Source organism: Leptonychotes weddellii, chromosome 3 (assembly GCF_054177405.1).
Source record: "Leptonychotes weddellii isolate Sample4059 chromosome 3, ASM5417740v2, whole genome shotgun sequence".
Taxonomy (NCBI): Eukaryota; Metazoa; Chordata; class Mammalia; order Carnivora; family Phocidae; genus Leptonychotes; species Leptonychotes weddellii.
This window is the reverse complement of record NC_138371.1, coordinates 63,463,674-63,478,066: the sequence shown is the minus strand read 5'-3', so window position 1 is coordinate 63,478,066 and position 14,393 is coordinate 63,463,674. Positions and strand designations below refer to the sequence as shown.

The following is a 14,393-nucleotide window of genomic DNA, read 5'->3' as shown; positions in this document are numbered from 1 at the left end:
GCACAAATGAAACAGTAAGCAGGGTCTCACACTGAGAAACAAGGTTAGTGAAAATTTAAGTGAACCCTGAACTCAGGAAGTTGAAATTCCTATTTGGGATTTTGTGGCTAACTGCATGGGGGAATGGAATATTACTGATATTAGGACAAGATAAAAGCCAAGTGCAAAACTCAGGATACATGTATCATGATTATCATTACTTGAGTAGTAATATGCATGCACTGAGTACCAACAGTTGAAGGAGCATGTTAATTAGTTACCTTATATGTTGAAGGAATTTATATGCTACCTGATTGTTTGGCAATATTATGAAACATATTATCTAGGCTTCTCACTGTGCAACATGGCAGAAAAAACAGATCACAGTGTTCTTATGAATGCTGTTTCTGTACTCAGATATATAACCACATCTATATTCATTCCAACACTTCAGGAATCCAAAGTAAAGCAAATGTGCCATTTAAACAATAACAATTGAAGCACCCACACACTGAAGTACACTTATGCAATAACAGCTTCACAAATGGAGAAATGGTGGCTGGGAAAAATGAGTTCTATAGAAACTGAAATATTCAGTTATAAGCCAGAGGATTTTACTTTATTTCTTCCCTATTCCCACCTCCACCAATCACCAAATTTTGTTTGTTTAATGACACTGTATTTTAAAGAGATATTTAGGAGATAGGAATAAGAAGACCTAATGAAATATTTAGAGACAATATGGAGAAGGATGAACCAAGAAAAAGAAATTCAGCACTTGGCACTTGCATAGAAGTACATTTCAATAAATGATTTTGGAAGGCATTAATGAATATAAATAAGTACATGAACAGTGGATGAACTAAACTGCATATGATTCTGGTTTGGATGACTGAGGGAAGAAGGGTCAGGCAGGCTGTGCCATAAGTCAAGGAACATAGGAGAAAATATGGGTTTTTGTTGAGTTTGAGGTTCCTATTACATTGTTAAATATATTAACAATATATTACATATTATATTAACATCCTTTTAAAATTTATTTTATTATTTTTATATTTATATTTGTATTTATATATTTTTATATATTTTATATATTTATATTTCATTTTCTTGTTAATTATATATTATATTAACATCTTTTATATATATATATATATATATATATATATGCAAGTTTTGGTAAAAAAAAAAAGGATGTTCAACCCTAACATTTAACTCCATGGATATTTGTCCCTTGGCATATTAGAGTAATTTTAGAATATTTGATGAAAATTGTTTACAATTTTTTCATAAATTAGCCAAGAAATAAAATCAAATATCATTCTTTTGAAGATGCACAATAGATATTACTATAGGAATGGCATGAAATAGAACTGACAGTGCTTGAAACCATCATTTCCTAAATAATCACTTCTTGTTGGAAACATTGGAAACTGTAAAAATCGACCTGAGAAAAATTAAAGAAAACGGTCCATGTAAATAAAACTAACACACAGCACAATTTGTTAGTGAGTAAAATATGATTGAAGTTTTAAGCTTCTTGTGAAAATTTAATCTATAAAATTTGAATTGAGAAAATTTGCTTTGGTATATAAAATCAAAATTGAAAGTGTAACAATAATATCATATAGTCCAAAAATAATTTTACTGTCTTCATGGTAAAATTTAAACAGCAACAACTCTTCCAGATGAAAATAATTTTAATAAAATACAATTGAAAAAATTGTAATTGGCTTGACAGTGCATCAGAAGAAACTGAACAAGAAATCAAATTAACAAAGTTTGCTCTGGAAAATACTTGATTAACAGTAATTCATCTAGGTTAAATCTTTGTGGCTAAGCTTGTTTGTAAAGACAGCCTCAAAACCTTGTTGGGGGTTAGTGTGGTGAGGCCAAAACAGCAGAGTCAACACATCCCACTCAGTAGCAGGATGTGGGTGGGGAGCTCTGGCAACAGAGAGAGAGAGAGAGAGAGCACGCTGAAGCAGAGACCTAGGTCTGGGAGTCTCTAACAAGCATGTGAAAGTTGAAGCCATGGGTATGGATGAGCTCTTTCAGGAAAGAAGAGGACAGAGAATGGACCATGGTGTTTAGTGAGCAAATAAAAGGAAGAGCTTTGTGATGTGATAATGAAAAAGAGGATGATGATTACATTTTGTCTCTCAAGGCTACACTTTCCCAGGTAGCAAAGTTTAGCATTGGCTTTAATATTTTTAAACGCTTCTAAGTTATAGCCTTAGAAGCTATATAAATGTGGGATATTATGAAACTGGAATTGTGCATTTCAGAATGTACGCATAACAATCCCATTGTCCTGATGCTCAGTTGTCAACTTAATTATGTGATTCTGATGTATGATATTTTGGACCATATTAAACATTTACTTGTCTTGCTTTTATTATCTGTAAAAAGCAATTTAGTCTGTTTATCTTTTAGTTCTTTGATAGAATAAAGCTCTTCTGGATGCCTGCAAAACATCAGCCAGATTTTATATATCTAAGGCATGTACCACTTCGAAAAGTCCACCTCTTCACAGTGATTCAGATGAGTTGCCTTGGCCTTTTGTGGATAATAAAAGTTTCAAGAGCTGCTATTGTCTTTCCCATGATGGTATGAAACTTCTAAGTCCAGTTTTTTTCTCCTCCCCTGATTTTCTGCTCTATTTGGAAACATATAAAACTGAAATTGGAACAGTAGAGTCATTTTGAACAATTATGGGAAACCATGATGTAAATTTTAGCTGCTAAAGCTAGTGACTAAGATAGGATTTGAGATTACATATGAATTTCAGTGATTCATATTAGTTTTGCCTCTATCATTCTAAATACTTGTAACAGTTTGAATTAATTGAAGTTGGGTAGAAAAATGTAGACTTTCAAAATGTGACGTTAAAGATATACTAGCAAATCTGAAAAACTAGGGGCGTTTAAAATTAAATTTTATTAAATATTTCAGATAAATTTCAAATACTTCCAAAAATATAGTGAACTTGAATGACTATAAATCAAAATACTATCAGAATAGATAAGAATGGTTTAATGTTCATTTATAATAATGCAAACTATTAACTACATCTATTTAAGAAACAGTCAAATATATTTTGTAGGTTTTTCTTTTTCTTTTTCTTTTTTTTTTGAGATAGCTTCTTTAAGTGACTCCTTTACTGGGTAAAATCAGAGCTATTATTCTGGGGATGTGGTAAGAAAAGGAAATGAAGAATGCAAAAATACAATGTCTATTATACATGTATGTCTTCAAATGTCACTTGAATCTCAGTCTTAATTGAAAGTGACTTGTTTCCACCAAAAAACAAAAAAGCTACCTCTCCCATTTTTATTTTTTTCCATGTTTTAAATTATTTTATTATTTGCTTCAGGTGTTAGCTCTGGTATTTGTAAGAAAGCTGATGGACTTTTTGTTTACGAAACGGGAACTCAGCTGGTTGGATGATTTAATGCCCGAGAGTAAGAAAAAGAAACTAGAAGATGCTGAAAAAGAAGTAAGTCAGAGCGAAATCAGTATCTTACAAAGAGAAACAAATGGGACACTTGCACAGTAACAGCTCCTTGCAAAACCAAATCATTTTGTTTATCTTTAGATAGTGATTACTAACAACCACAGGTGTCCACAGGTGTCCAATATTAATAGTCTATTAATATTTGGAAGATTAATGCTTAAAATCTTAAAGTTGAAACTTCAACACAGAGAGAACACAGATCTTACATGAGAAAACCAAACCCTTGTGAAATATGCAAACACTTTGTACTTCATTATCCAAATTGTGAGCTTTGCTTTTCTATTCCCTCCCTTGTGGATGGCAGAACCTTACTGATGCTTAACTATTTCTGAGTTATTGTCCAGCAATGGTTGCTTTTTGGTTGAATATGTGAGAAGGAATGAAAGAGACAGTATTCTTGTTGATATTTTTCTAAGGAACAAATTTTTAATGGCAAGATTCTAATTCTAATCAAAAGATAAAATTAGTTATTTTTGAAATAGATGAAATGTTTATGATCTGATCTGCTTTCAGAGTGATTTAAGATCGAGTAAATGTAGTTTGAGAAAATTTGGGGATTTAATTACTTCTGTGGACTAACTGATCTATCCTATTCTGTTTCGTGCATTAAGATGATTTGTTTTAAGTTTAATGGCATATCTAAAGTTCATATGTAAGTCTGGGTCTCCTTTGAAGGCTAATAACCATAATATTTTTAAAATGTGCTTTCTATAAAAACTACAAAGAGTTTAAATGAAAACAAAAAATGACCAGTATACCTTTTACTGGAATGATTGAGTCCCTAGATTGTAAAACATAAGAACATTTCCATGTGAATAGAAATGAAGATGAAAGAAAATATTTGGTGAGAATTCTTTCCACTTTTCCTTCTTCTACATGATGGTCTGTAGATATGCTCAGGTTCCTGTCTACAGCATAATTTCTCAAACCATGGATATATTCTCTCCTTTGGGGAATTTGTTTGCAAACATTTGAATGGTTCTAGGTTTTACTCAGTCATTAGGTGAAGTCAGATTAGGCCACAAAGTCTAACGAAATTTCTCCTCAGAGGTTTTTACAAATATGGCTATCGAGTATGTGACCGGTGGCGTCCCATCGCGGACAATGGATGCCCACTTTAGAGATCGATCACGATGATGTATCTTATATGTGCATGTACACATCATTATGATGATGTATCTTAATTTTGCACAGTTATTTCAATTTTCCCAAATAATGGAGAAGGAATACTTAGAAACATACTTCTAGTAATATTAATACAACATTAAAAATATATAAAATCATTATTTCTTTATTTTTCTGTTTGACATATTCTTATTTAAGTATGAGAGATTTTTTAAAACAATGTCTTAACTAGGATATTTCTTTTTAGGACTTCGGTAAAGGTTTGGTCTCCTCCTCAGATACCATTCAAGAAGAATATGACAGAATTTGGTATAAATTAAATGTGAATAAGATGGACACTGGAATATAAAAATTCTGCAGGTTTAAATTATCCATACTTGATGTGATTAAGATTATGCACGTTGAAGATAATCCTCAAGAAAGTTTAAATTCCAAAGAAGACAGTTTTGAATATAAAACTCATTGACCATGTCCCTTCAGTCTTTCTGATAATGAGAGTACTATTAAGTATACTAAGGCAGTAACTTATAAATGTAATTTTGCTTTATTTTCCTGCTTTGATTTCCTGTTCAAATGTCTCTACTACTTCCATAGAAAAGGTTAACAAGAGCCCCAGCCATATATTCATCCCTTTCACAGCATTCTCTTTAGGCCATATCCATACCATGGAACATTCTTGCCCTTCTAGAACTTTGTAAAATGAAAAATGATATGTATATATAGCATATTATGTTTAATATTCTTCCCTTTTGTCATTTAAGGAAAATTTTAGATTCTCCTTTTATATGTCTATGAAATAGGGGAGAACAAATTTGATAGTAATCATAAATTTATTTGCATCTGCCATTTCCATTGCCCAAAACTACTCCTGACACTTCATATGTATAGTATATGTATGTGTGCTACGTGTCCATTTTGAAGTTTATTAATCTCAGATAGGCAGAGATCCTATTCAATAAGCTTCTAATTTTTTTTGTCATAGATCCACTGTACTCCAATGGGTGTTTACTGTTTTCTGATTATGAAGATACATATTTTAGAAGTAATCAAATATTACTAGATTTCCTAGAATTCATGTTTTCCAAAAGGATGCAAAAATAAATTAAAGATTTATTGAGGCAAATTTACCACTGTATCCTTCAGATCTGAATATCAGAAAAAGTAGGGGAAAATGCCATGCAATACCTTAATCAGGAAGATGTATAGACCTTTAAAATCTGAAATAGATTAATGTGATGATGCTTGCATGTGAATCTCAGTGCATGGAAAGAAACAAGAGAATCAATAATACAATGAAAACACAATTCATTATTGAACTTTTAAATATAGTTCCGACGAGTGCAAAGAAAGATAACTCTCCATACGACAACTGGAGAAAGAAGAGGAAGTTTAAAGATGTTCACTTTCTAACTTGGAAGTAGTTACTAAAAGTGTATGATCAGTGTAGCGAACTGGAAGATTTAAGAAGGATTGCACTAGAACTTAAATTCTGGTTGGTTTTCCTTTTGGTCACCCAGATCTCAGTATTTCATTTTCTTGAGGCTATGGACTCCACTGATGGATGTGATCTTCTTACTGTGGCGTCTTATACCAAGGCCCAGTCTTCTAAGAAATTGTGCATTCAGGTGGTAAATGGACAAGTTCTCCAGAAATGCAGCATTTCTGCAATTGCTCAAATTAATTGAGTAACTTTGATTGTGATCTGGAAAGATGGTAAATAGCAGAAAATGTTCAGCTTCATGAGACTCGAATTTAAAGTAGGCTCACCTCTTGTCCTTTCGATGATAGTTACAAGCTTGTACCTTTATCTTCCAGGGTTTTCTTATCAGTAGCCCGCTTCTGGTCTTATGGCATTGAGAAAACATTAGTTTGACCTTAAAATTCAATAATGAGTTAAGCAGAATAAATAGCTACACAGGCCAGTCCAAGGTCGCAGAGCTTCTGTTCCAAATTTTCATGTACTTCATGCATATGCATATGCATATGCTTCAGTTTTTAGAAAGAAAGGATTATAATCAGGATAGAAATGAATATTGGAACCCTGACATTTTGCACATTGCTCTGTGTAAAGGGAAGACTGCAGAATCAAATTCTGGATGTCCAAATGTGCTCAGAGTACCAACATGCTTTCCTTCCTACTTAAATATTCTCTAGGACATTGTACACATTTGACAAAAGGGCGGCTGTTAAAAGCAGAAAGCCCCAGCAGAACGTTTGCTCCTGGGTGGGGGGTAGAAGGCAGTTAATGTTAGATAAATCCTGGAAATTCAGCTTTGGGCAGTGATCATGATATTGACACTTCTTGGTTTACAGGAAGTTCACTCTAACATATAATGCTATGGAAAAAAAAAAACAAAAAGAGGCAAGTGAGACTTGTGATCTGTATGAAGAAGGATCATGAGCAAGGCCAAGAAGATGCAAAAGCAAACTAAGAACAAGTGCAATTAATGCAATTAAACAAATTACAGAGCAGGTCTTACCGCTTAGAAAGATGAGAATTGGTTGTGGATTGGAGAAGCATGGCCTAATTATTATACAGGCAAATGTTATTTCTAATTGAATCTTAGAGTAAGGCGAGCATATTCTTCGTCAAGCAGTGATTTTCAAAGCGTAGTTCTAGGACCTCTGCTGCGTCAGCCAACACCTGGCAACTTGTTAGAAATGCAAATTCTTAGACCACATTCCAGACCTATTGAATCAAAGCTCTGCGGATAGGCCCAGAAATCTGTTAAGGAGACCTCCAGGTCCTTCTGATGCATGCTAAAATTTGAAATAAAACCTTTTCTAAAACCACAATATCTGTATCTTCATAATATAATCTTCTAAATCCAAGGTTACTCTATCAAAAGTTCTGTGTTTTATAATAACTTAGATTAGTCACTTAGAGATATTGAATCAAATATTCTGATAAAAACATGTCGCATCCAATTATTTATATGAATTCTGTATAGACTCCTCCTCCTCCCCATTTTTCCTTTTTAGCTTTCATTGTTAAAGTGAGTAGTTGTATGTACTGGTTCTTCTATTGGAAATTTTAATACATACCTCTTAGACACATCACATTTTATGGCTTTCAGAGTACTGTGGGGGGGGCGGTGTGGGTGTGTGTTGAACATTTGCAGCATTATCTGTTATATTAGTAATTAAAGAAGAAAGTGGTCTGAGTTCTATAGGCTTTGTTTTCCTCTTGGATAAAATAAAGGGGTCAGACTTGATTGCTGAAGTCCCTTCCATTTTTTAAGATCTATGAATTCTAAAATTGCTGAATATTTTCTGTAATACTCTAACCATCTTTGTGAACGTTGGCTCTCTGCTGTTGCTCATACTTTGAGCTATTTGAGGGTTCCTACATAGATACAGATTTTACCTCAGAAGTGGATATAGTAACAGATGCTACCTAGTTCAGTAAAGGTAGAGCATTTGTCATGATATATGAATGATTTTTTATGCTATCACAAAATATAATTCAGATCCATACTTCCTACTAATCCAAACACACCACAATTTTTTTAAAAGACAGCATTTATTTATTTGAGAGAGAGAACGCGCGTGCAAGAGAGAGCAGTGTGGGGAGGGGCAGAGAGAGAGGGAGAAGCAGACTCCCGCTGAGCAGGGAGCCCGACACAATGGCTCATCCCAGGACTCTGGGATCATGACCTGAGCAGAAAGGCAGACACTTAACTGACTGAGCCACCCAGGCGCCCCAAAACACACCACAAAGTAACTCCAATTTTATTTTTCACTTAGTATAGGCCTTTGGCTCTAGCCAGCTAGTTGTTATTGTCATATTTATTTCTACTTTTTATTCTTAGCCTACATTGTTTCTAGAGTTTCTTCCTTTCTTCTACCAAACTGATCAAATGAGACTGGCTCAGACACTACTTCCTCTCTTCCTGTATTTTGTACAGTGATCCTTCTCATCATCTGAGAGTCCAGTGTATGTCTTTTCGTTGTTCTATCACCAGTACTTAGCAGAATACTGTCATGTAGAGTATGCCTAATACATGTTTGATAAATGGATTCATGAGTAGCTCCTGGATTATTCACTGTGTGCCTAGCACATAATGCATGCTGAGTGTTTTGAGTTGTTTTTTGATTAGATTTGGTTTTTTTTTTTTAAGCCTCAATTTTCCTGCCTTTTGCTAGAGATAGCATTAACTAGCCTTCGCTTATGTAGTATCTGAAAAATGCTTTGACTCTCTTAATTAAAAGATGGCATTCACATCACAGCCTGAGTAGTCCTCTAGTCAAATTGGTGAAACCCTTCGAATGTTCTTGGGTAAACTCGGATCCTCATCCTTTAACATCTTCACCACGTCGTAGAACTCAGCGTATTTTTGACGGACCCCCGTGTAAATGAAGTGCTACGTGGAACTCATTTTAAGGTACTGCTGACTTATAAACTGATGGACACCCAGTGAGCTTTGAGCTCTCACTCTCTCTTCCTGAACGATTGAGATAAACTGGGTTGTCACTGTCGTGACGGCCAATGCCTGATTTGACTGTTCCTCCCCAGAAAGTCTCAAATTTTTGGCTTCCTCACCGTGCTGCCTGGGATGCAGCCGGCCCTCCATCCCCGAGCTCATCCCCGAGCTCTGGGGCCCACCCAGCTCCCTTCTGGCACTGAAAGCAGCGGCTCTGCCACCCTTCTCCTCAGATAAGCATGGCTTGGGAATGCTATCTTTAGAGGTGATGAGTTTTTGTTTGGATAGAATTATGACTAGTATAAAGCCCACACATGCTAACAAGCCACAGAGTGCAAAATAATTATTGAAAGCAATTTGAGAGAAAAGTGGAAAATCATCTGAGGAAAAAACAAAATTGTTCCCAAAGCTTTGGTCCAATTTTTTGCTGTTACATTGAATCTTGAGCCTTAGTTCTCTGCTGCCAGGTCACCTAAGCATTGATGGCACTGTTCTTCTCTGTCTCCCTCTCTCTCTCTCTTTTTAAGTTTTACTCTTTATTAAGCCTTTCTACATGCCTGCTTAACGTTTTATTCCAGGTTAGTCAGAAAACATACTATATACCAAGCTTACCTTCCAGTGGACAACCGAGAAAAGAATTGCATTTTGCTTGTATCTTGGTTTTACTTAAATAGCATTTGGGATCACTGAATGTTTTCTCTTTATGTCCCTCCGTGTGTATTAAGGTAATGTTTTCTCTAGAAAAAGTAAGCTTTTTTACCTTAGAGAATACATATGCTCAGTCCATGGCCTCAGTGTTGTGCATATAAGTTAATATGACATGTGTATTATGTTCCATATATAGTGACTAACCCATTTGCAAGGCATGCCCTATTCCAGGCTGCAGATTAGCTTTGATCAAATGCTAAAATGTGTAATTTCAAACCAATGGTACTGTTTTGAACTAGCTTTAATAGTTCTGCCAATGACAAGAGAAAGAGGCACAGTATACATGTAATAAAGTATATCATCTCTTAAAGAAAAGATATTCCTGAAGAACAACAGAGAGAGAGAATAGGCTTGGGTCCTGTAATGTAAAGGGGTAACAGACAGGTGCCATTAGCACCACAGAGTATAAATGTAACGAAGGGTTTGTGGTTGGCCACGGCAGGAACTTACAAGCAAAGAAGTAGCAGAATCATGCAGTTCCCTGCTCTCCTCCATTATTACCCAGCGTAGGCTGGCCATAGGTATCTGTATGCAGCATGGTTAAGGTCCCAGCAGAGGGGAGCCTGCCTTGCTCAGTAGGTTGGATGTGTACAGAGAGCACTCCAAGAGTGAAAATGAGAGCTGCCCCCACATTACATTTTATATTCGTAGGTTAGCTGAACAGGCTCTAGAAAACAGTTTCTTTAAGTAACAAGAAATATGGCAAGGACTCTTCGGAGGCAGCGTGCAAGTTGAGGCCAAGGTGTGGATGGTGGTAGGAATGGCCTTGCCTGCCAGAAATGACAGCATCCAAAGGTCATGTCTTTCTGGAAGCTGATTTAGATCAGCCAAGCTCCTGCTAAGCTGCTAAAAGAGGGATGAGCCTCCAGGGTCATCCTATTTTCTCTAGCTCTTCATCTCTAACTTAAAGTTCCATTTCCAGTATTACGCATCCATAAAAAAGGAATAAGATCTTACCATTAGCGACAATACAGATGCACCTAGAGGGTAGTATGCTGAGTGAAATGTCAGACTAAGAAAGACAGATGCCATATGATTTCACTCATACATGGAATCTAAAAAACAAGACGAATGAATAAACAAACAAAAAGCAGAATCAGAACTATAAATACAGAGAACAAATTGATGGTTGCCAGAGGGAAGGGGTGTTGGGGGGATGGGGAAATTTGTGAAAGGGAGTGAGAGATACAGGCTCTTGGTTATGGAATGAATAATTCACGGGATAAAAGGCACCACATAGGGAATATAGTCAATGGTATTGTAATAGTGTTGTGTGGTGACAGACGGTAGTAGCTACACTTGTGGGCATAGCATAACATATAAAGATGTTGAATCACTATGTGTACACCTGAAACTTCTGTAGCCTTGTGTGTCAGCTATACTCAAATAAAAAATAAATAAATAAATAAATAAATAAATAAATAAATAAAATTCCACTTCTGGAGTTAGAACTAATGATTCTAACACTTTTAAATGGCCCGAAGTAGTTCTCTGAACTGGAACATTGCTAATTGACCCATTTGAAAATAAATGCATTATATAGGAGCTATAATCTATAGATAACTAAAATTTTTTTGGTGCGTGGAAAAAGGTCGATAACATTATTGAAAACTAAACCAGGATATTTCAATATGGTAGGATAAGATTCTCTTTATCCTAAAGATACGGTTTTAAAGTGTTATATATGAAGAAATGAATATATGAAGCATTTCTACCCTTCAGGGAAAGGTAGGATATTGTCGTTGTAAGAAGAAATCTGAGGCATAAAACAAAAGCTTAAGATGTGTCTAGTGGAAAGCACACCTGGGTTTTGGTCCATACAGAAAGGTATCTTCTCCTGTCTCGGAAAAAGTCTCTAGAGCAGTTGTTCTCCAAGTGTAGTCCTTAGACCAGCATAATCAGCATCACCTGGAAACTTACTAGAAATGTAAATTCTTGGGCCCTACTCCAGACCTACTGAATCAGAGGCTCTGGAGGTGGGGCTGAGAGGTGTGTGTTTTTTTAAAGCCCTCTAGGTGATTCTGATGTAAAATGAAGTTTGAGAACCGCTGCTCTAAATATACCCCTCATTCCCTTCCAACAGAGCATTCTGGGATTGTAATTTAAACTTTATAACAATGAAAACAATTACATTGCCCATACGTTTTTTCCCTTTAAAATTTGGATTTTTTTTTTAAATCTGCTTGGAAATTAACCACGTTTTACATTGAGTGACATGAAGGAGATTGTTGTTAGCATTTAAATTACTTTGTAGTATGAGACTCTCATTAATTACTTATGTTCTTGGTAGCTGGTGCTTTATTGAAAGGACCTGTGCTAGCGTTAATAAATGCAAACAAAGTGGAAGGTCCTGAGGTTAATGAGATAGTGAAACATTAATCTGTGTTTCTTCTTTAATGTAAAATGGAGACTCATCAGGTTCACTTTATATATTTTACATTTGTCTTTCCAGGAAGAACAAAGTATGCTAGCTATGGAAGATGAGGGCACAGTGCAGCTCCCATTGGAAGGGCACTATAGGTAAGATACACATGTAAAAGCTTTGAGTCATGGAACGTGTGCTTATATACTTAAGAATTTCCTACTGTGTGGATTCCTACAAAGGTTTGTTGGAGCTGTGTTAGAGCAGAAAGAACTGAAACCAGGAATTAGATTACCCTGTCCCTAGTACTAAGTTCTGATACTAATAACTGTGTGAGTATGGCCAAGTAGCTTAAAATGAAGGCGGGGAGGGTGGCGGGAAACTGTTATCTGTAGTCTTTTCTTCTCATATTTTCTACTGTATACCAAAGCTCTCTTTCATAACCTCTAAAAGTAGCAATTGAAGACGGGTTGAGATTCAATGCCAGGATGAATAAACTAGGTATTCACTGAGTTGATCCCAGATAAATGCTTGAACTCTGGGAGGTTACCCCTAAAATATGGCACTTCCAAAGAGATGATCTATTTCCTGAGTTGAAGGATTCAGCTGTACCAGTCATTTTAGGAAATATTTATGTAACTCTCCAAAACATGCTGATCTGCTTTAGGCACAAAGACATAGCGAAAGAATGCAAATTCCTATGCGTTATAATAAAGACTTATGAAAGTATTTGGCCAAAAATTGTATGTATGCATATGAGATATCTATATATATATGGTCTCAAAGTGCTTAAGGATAACTTAAGTCCATGGTAGTAAAAAAAAAAAGGAGAGAAAACTTTGAGGAGGGAATTTATCATAGTATTGACAAAAAAATTGGAATCTTCTAGATCTTCAGAGTCTGCTGTAAAACCACATTCCCTAGGTTTTTAAAATATAATTATCTACCATATAATCAGGGGAAGTCATTTTATCTTTTTTTAGCAATATTTAAGCTTAAAATCCTGTTGGTTGTTTCGTCAAATCAATATATTTCCACGTGTATGTTGTAGAAACTTAGTCTCATGTGGTACCCCTCTTGAAGGGATTTTTTGGTTAGACGCATTTCCATACTGCATTCCAGTTTGGAGATTCACAACGCATGCTGGAATATTAAAGAACCTAAGGGGTACTGTATTTTTTTTAAGTTTAATTTTATTTAATCCAGCATTTTCTAAACTCTTTTGTTTACAAGACTCTTTGTCACATAATATCATGAAAAATATGTATTCATATAATATTCTTTGGGAAACTGGTTGATCTCATGCTTTGAGTCACTAAGGGCTGCTGGATTTGAGGAACTAAAGAACGTGTGTCCAAACTGGGAAAGGAGGGAATCTGTGAGACCCAGAGTTTGGCCCCAGACCTTTGGTGTTCCTCTGAAAAGTCTAATTTGTTGCCCTCTGTGAACAACCACCAATGAGGGTCATGTGAGGGCAGCCTAGGATTTCTCTAGAACATGGTTTTTTTTACACTGCAGGCTATCTTTTCCACGGGTAGTAAGAAGAGTGCTGTTTTCTCACTAGAAACTTTCTTTGACTTGGCCTGTGATTTATCTCTGCTGCTATTTGGTTGTGTTTCTAGCCCTGGGGATATTTTAGAGAGTTCTGAATGTCACCTATAATTGGTGCCATTTTAAAATGCAAGAAAAGCACCCAGCATTGTACATGTCCTGATATTGGAAAGACTTCTGCCAAATACACAGACTGCCTTCATTTATTCAACAAATTATTTGTTGAGTGGGTACCAAGTGTCAGGCCCTGTTTGAGTCTTGGGGGATCAGTCGCAGACAAATGGTCAAGAAACCTCATCCTCATAAAACTTATGTTCGAGTAGAATAGACAGAGGTAGAGGAGGCAGAAAATAAACAAATGAACAAGTAACAGACTATAGTACTTTAGATGGTAAAAAGTGCAATGAAAACAAAAAGCAAAAAAGGATGAGGGTATTCTGAGGGGGATGGAAACAGAAATTTTATATAGAGTAGTCGGCAAAGGTCTCTCTCAGTAAGCGACATTTAAACAAAGGAGGGAAAGAGTTGAACCATGTAAAGGAGCGTTATGGGCAGAAGGAAGAACAAGTACAAGGCCTCGAGGCAGTAGCAAGCCTGTAGTATTCCAGAACAGTCAGGAGACCATTGCATTGTGGCTAGACAGGAAGGAACCAGCGGTGTAAAGGCAGGAGACGGAGCTGGAGGGTGAGGGAAGGGTCAGAGCCTGTGGTCCATCTACCAGGCTCTT

General features: G+C 35.9%; 1 protein-coding gene across 4 annotated transcripts in view; it reads left to right on the top strand.

The window, feature by feature from the left end:
• Positions 1-14,393, top strand: part of SLC4A10 (solute carrier family 4 member 10) — a 283,508-nt gene that overhangs the window by 260,931 nt on the left and 8,184 nt on the right. For all 4 annotated transcript variants that reach the window (XM_081814312.1, XM_081814314.1, XM_081814313.1 and 1 more), the window contains 3 exons: positions 2,416-2,589; positions 3,356-3,478; positions 12,206-12,273. In XM_081814312.1, the coding sequence (XP_081670438.1) occupies positions 2,416-2,589; positions 3,356-3,478; positions 12,206-12,273 (365 nt within the window). The remainder of the gene's footprint in view (positions 1-2,415; positions 2,590-3,355; positions 3,479-12,205; positions 12,274-14,393) is intronic.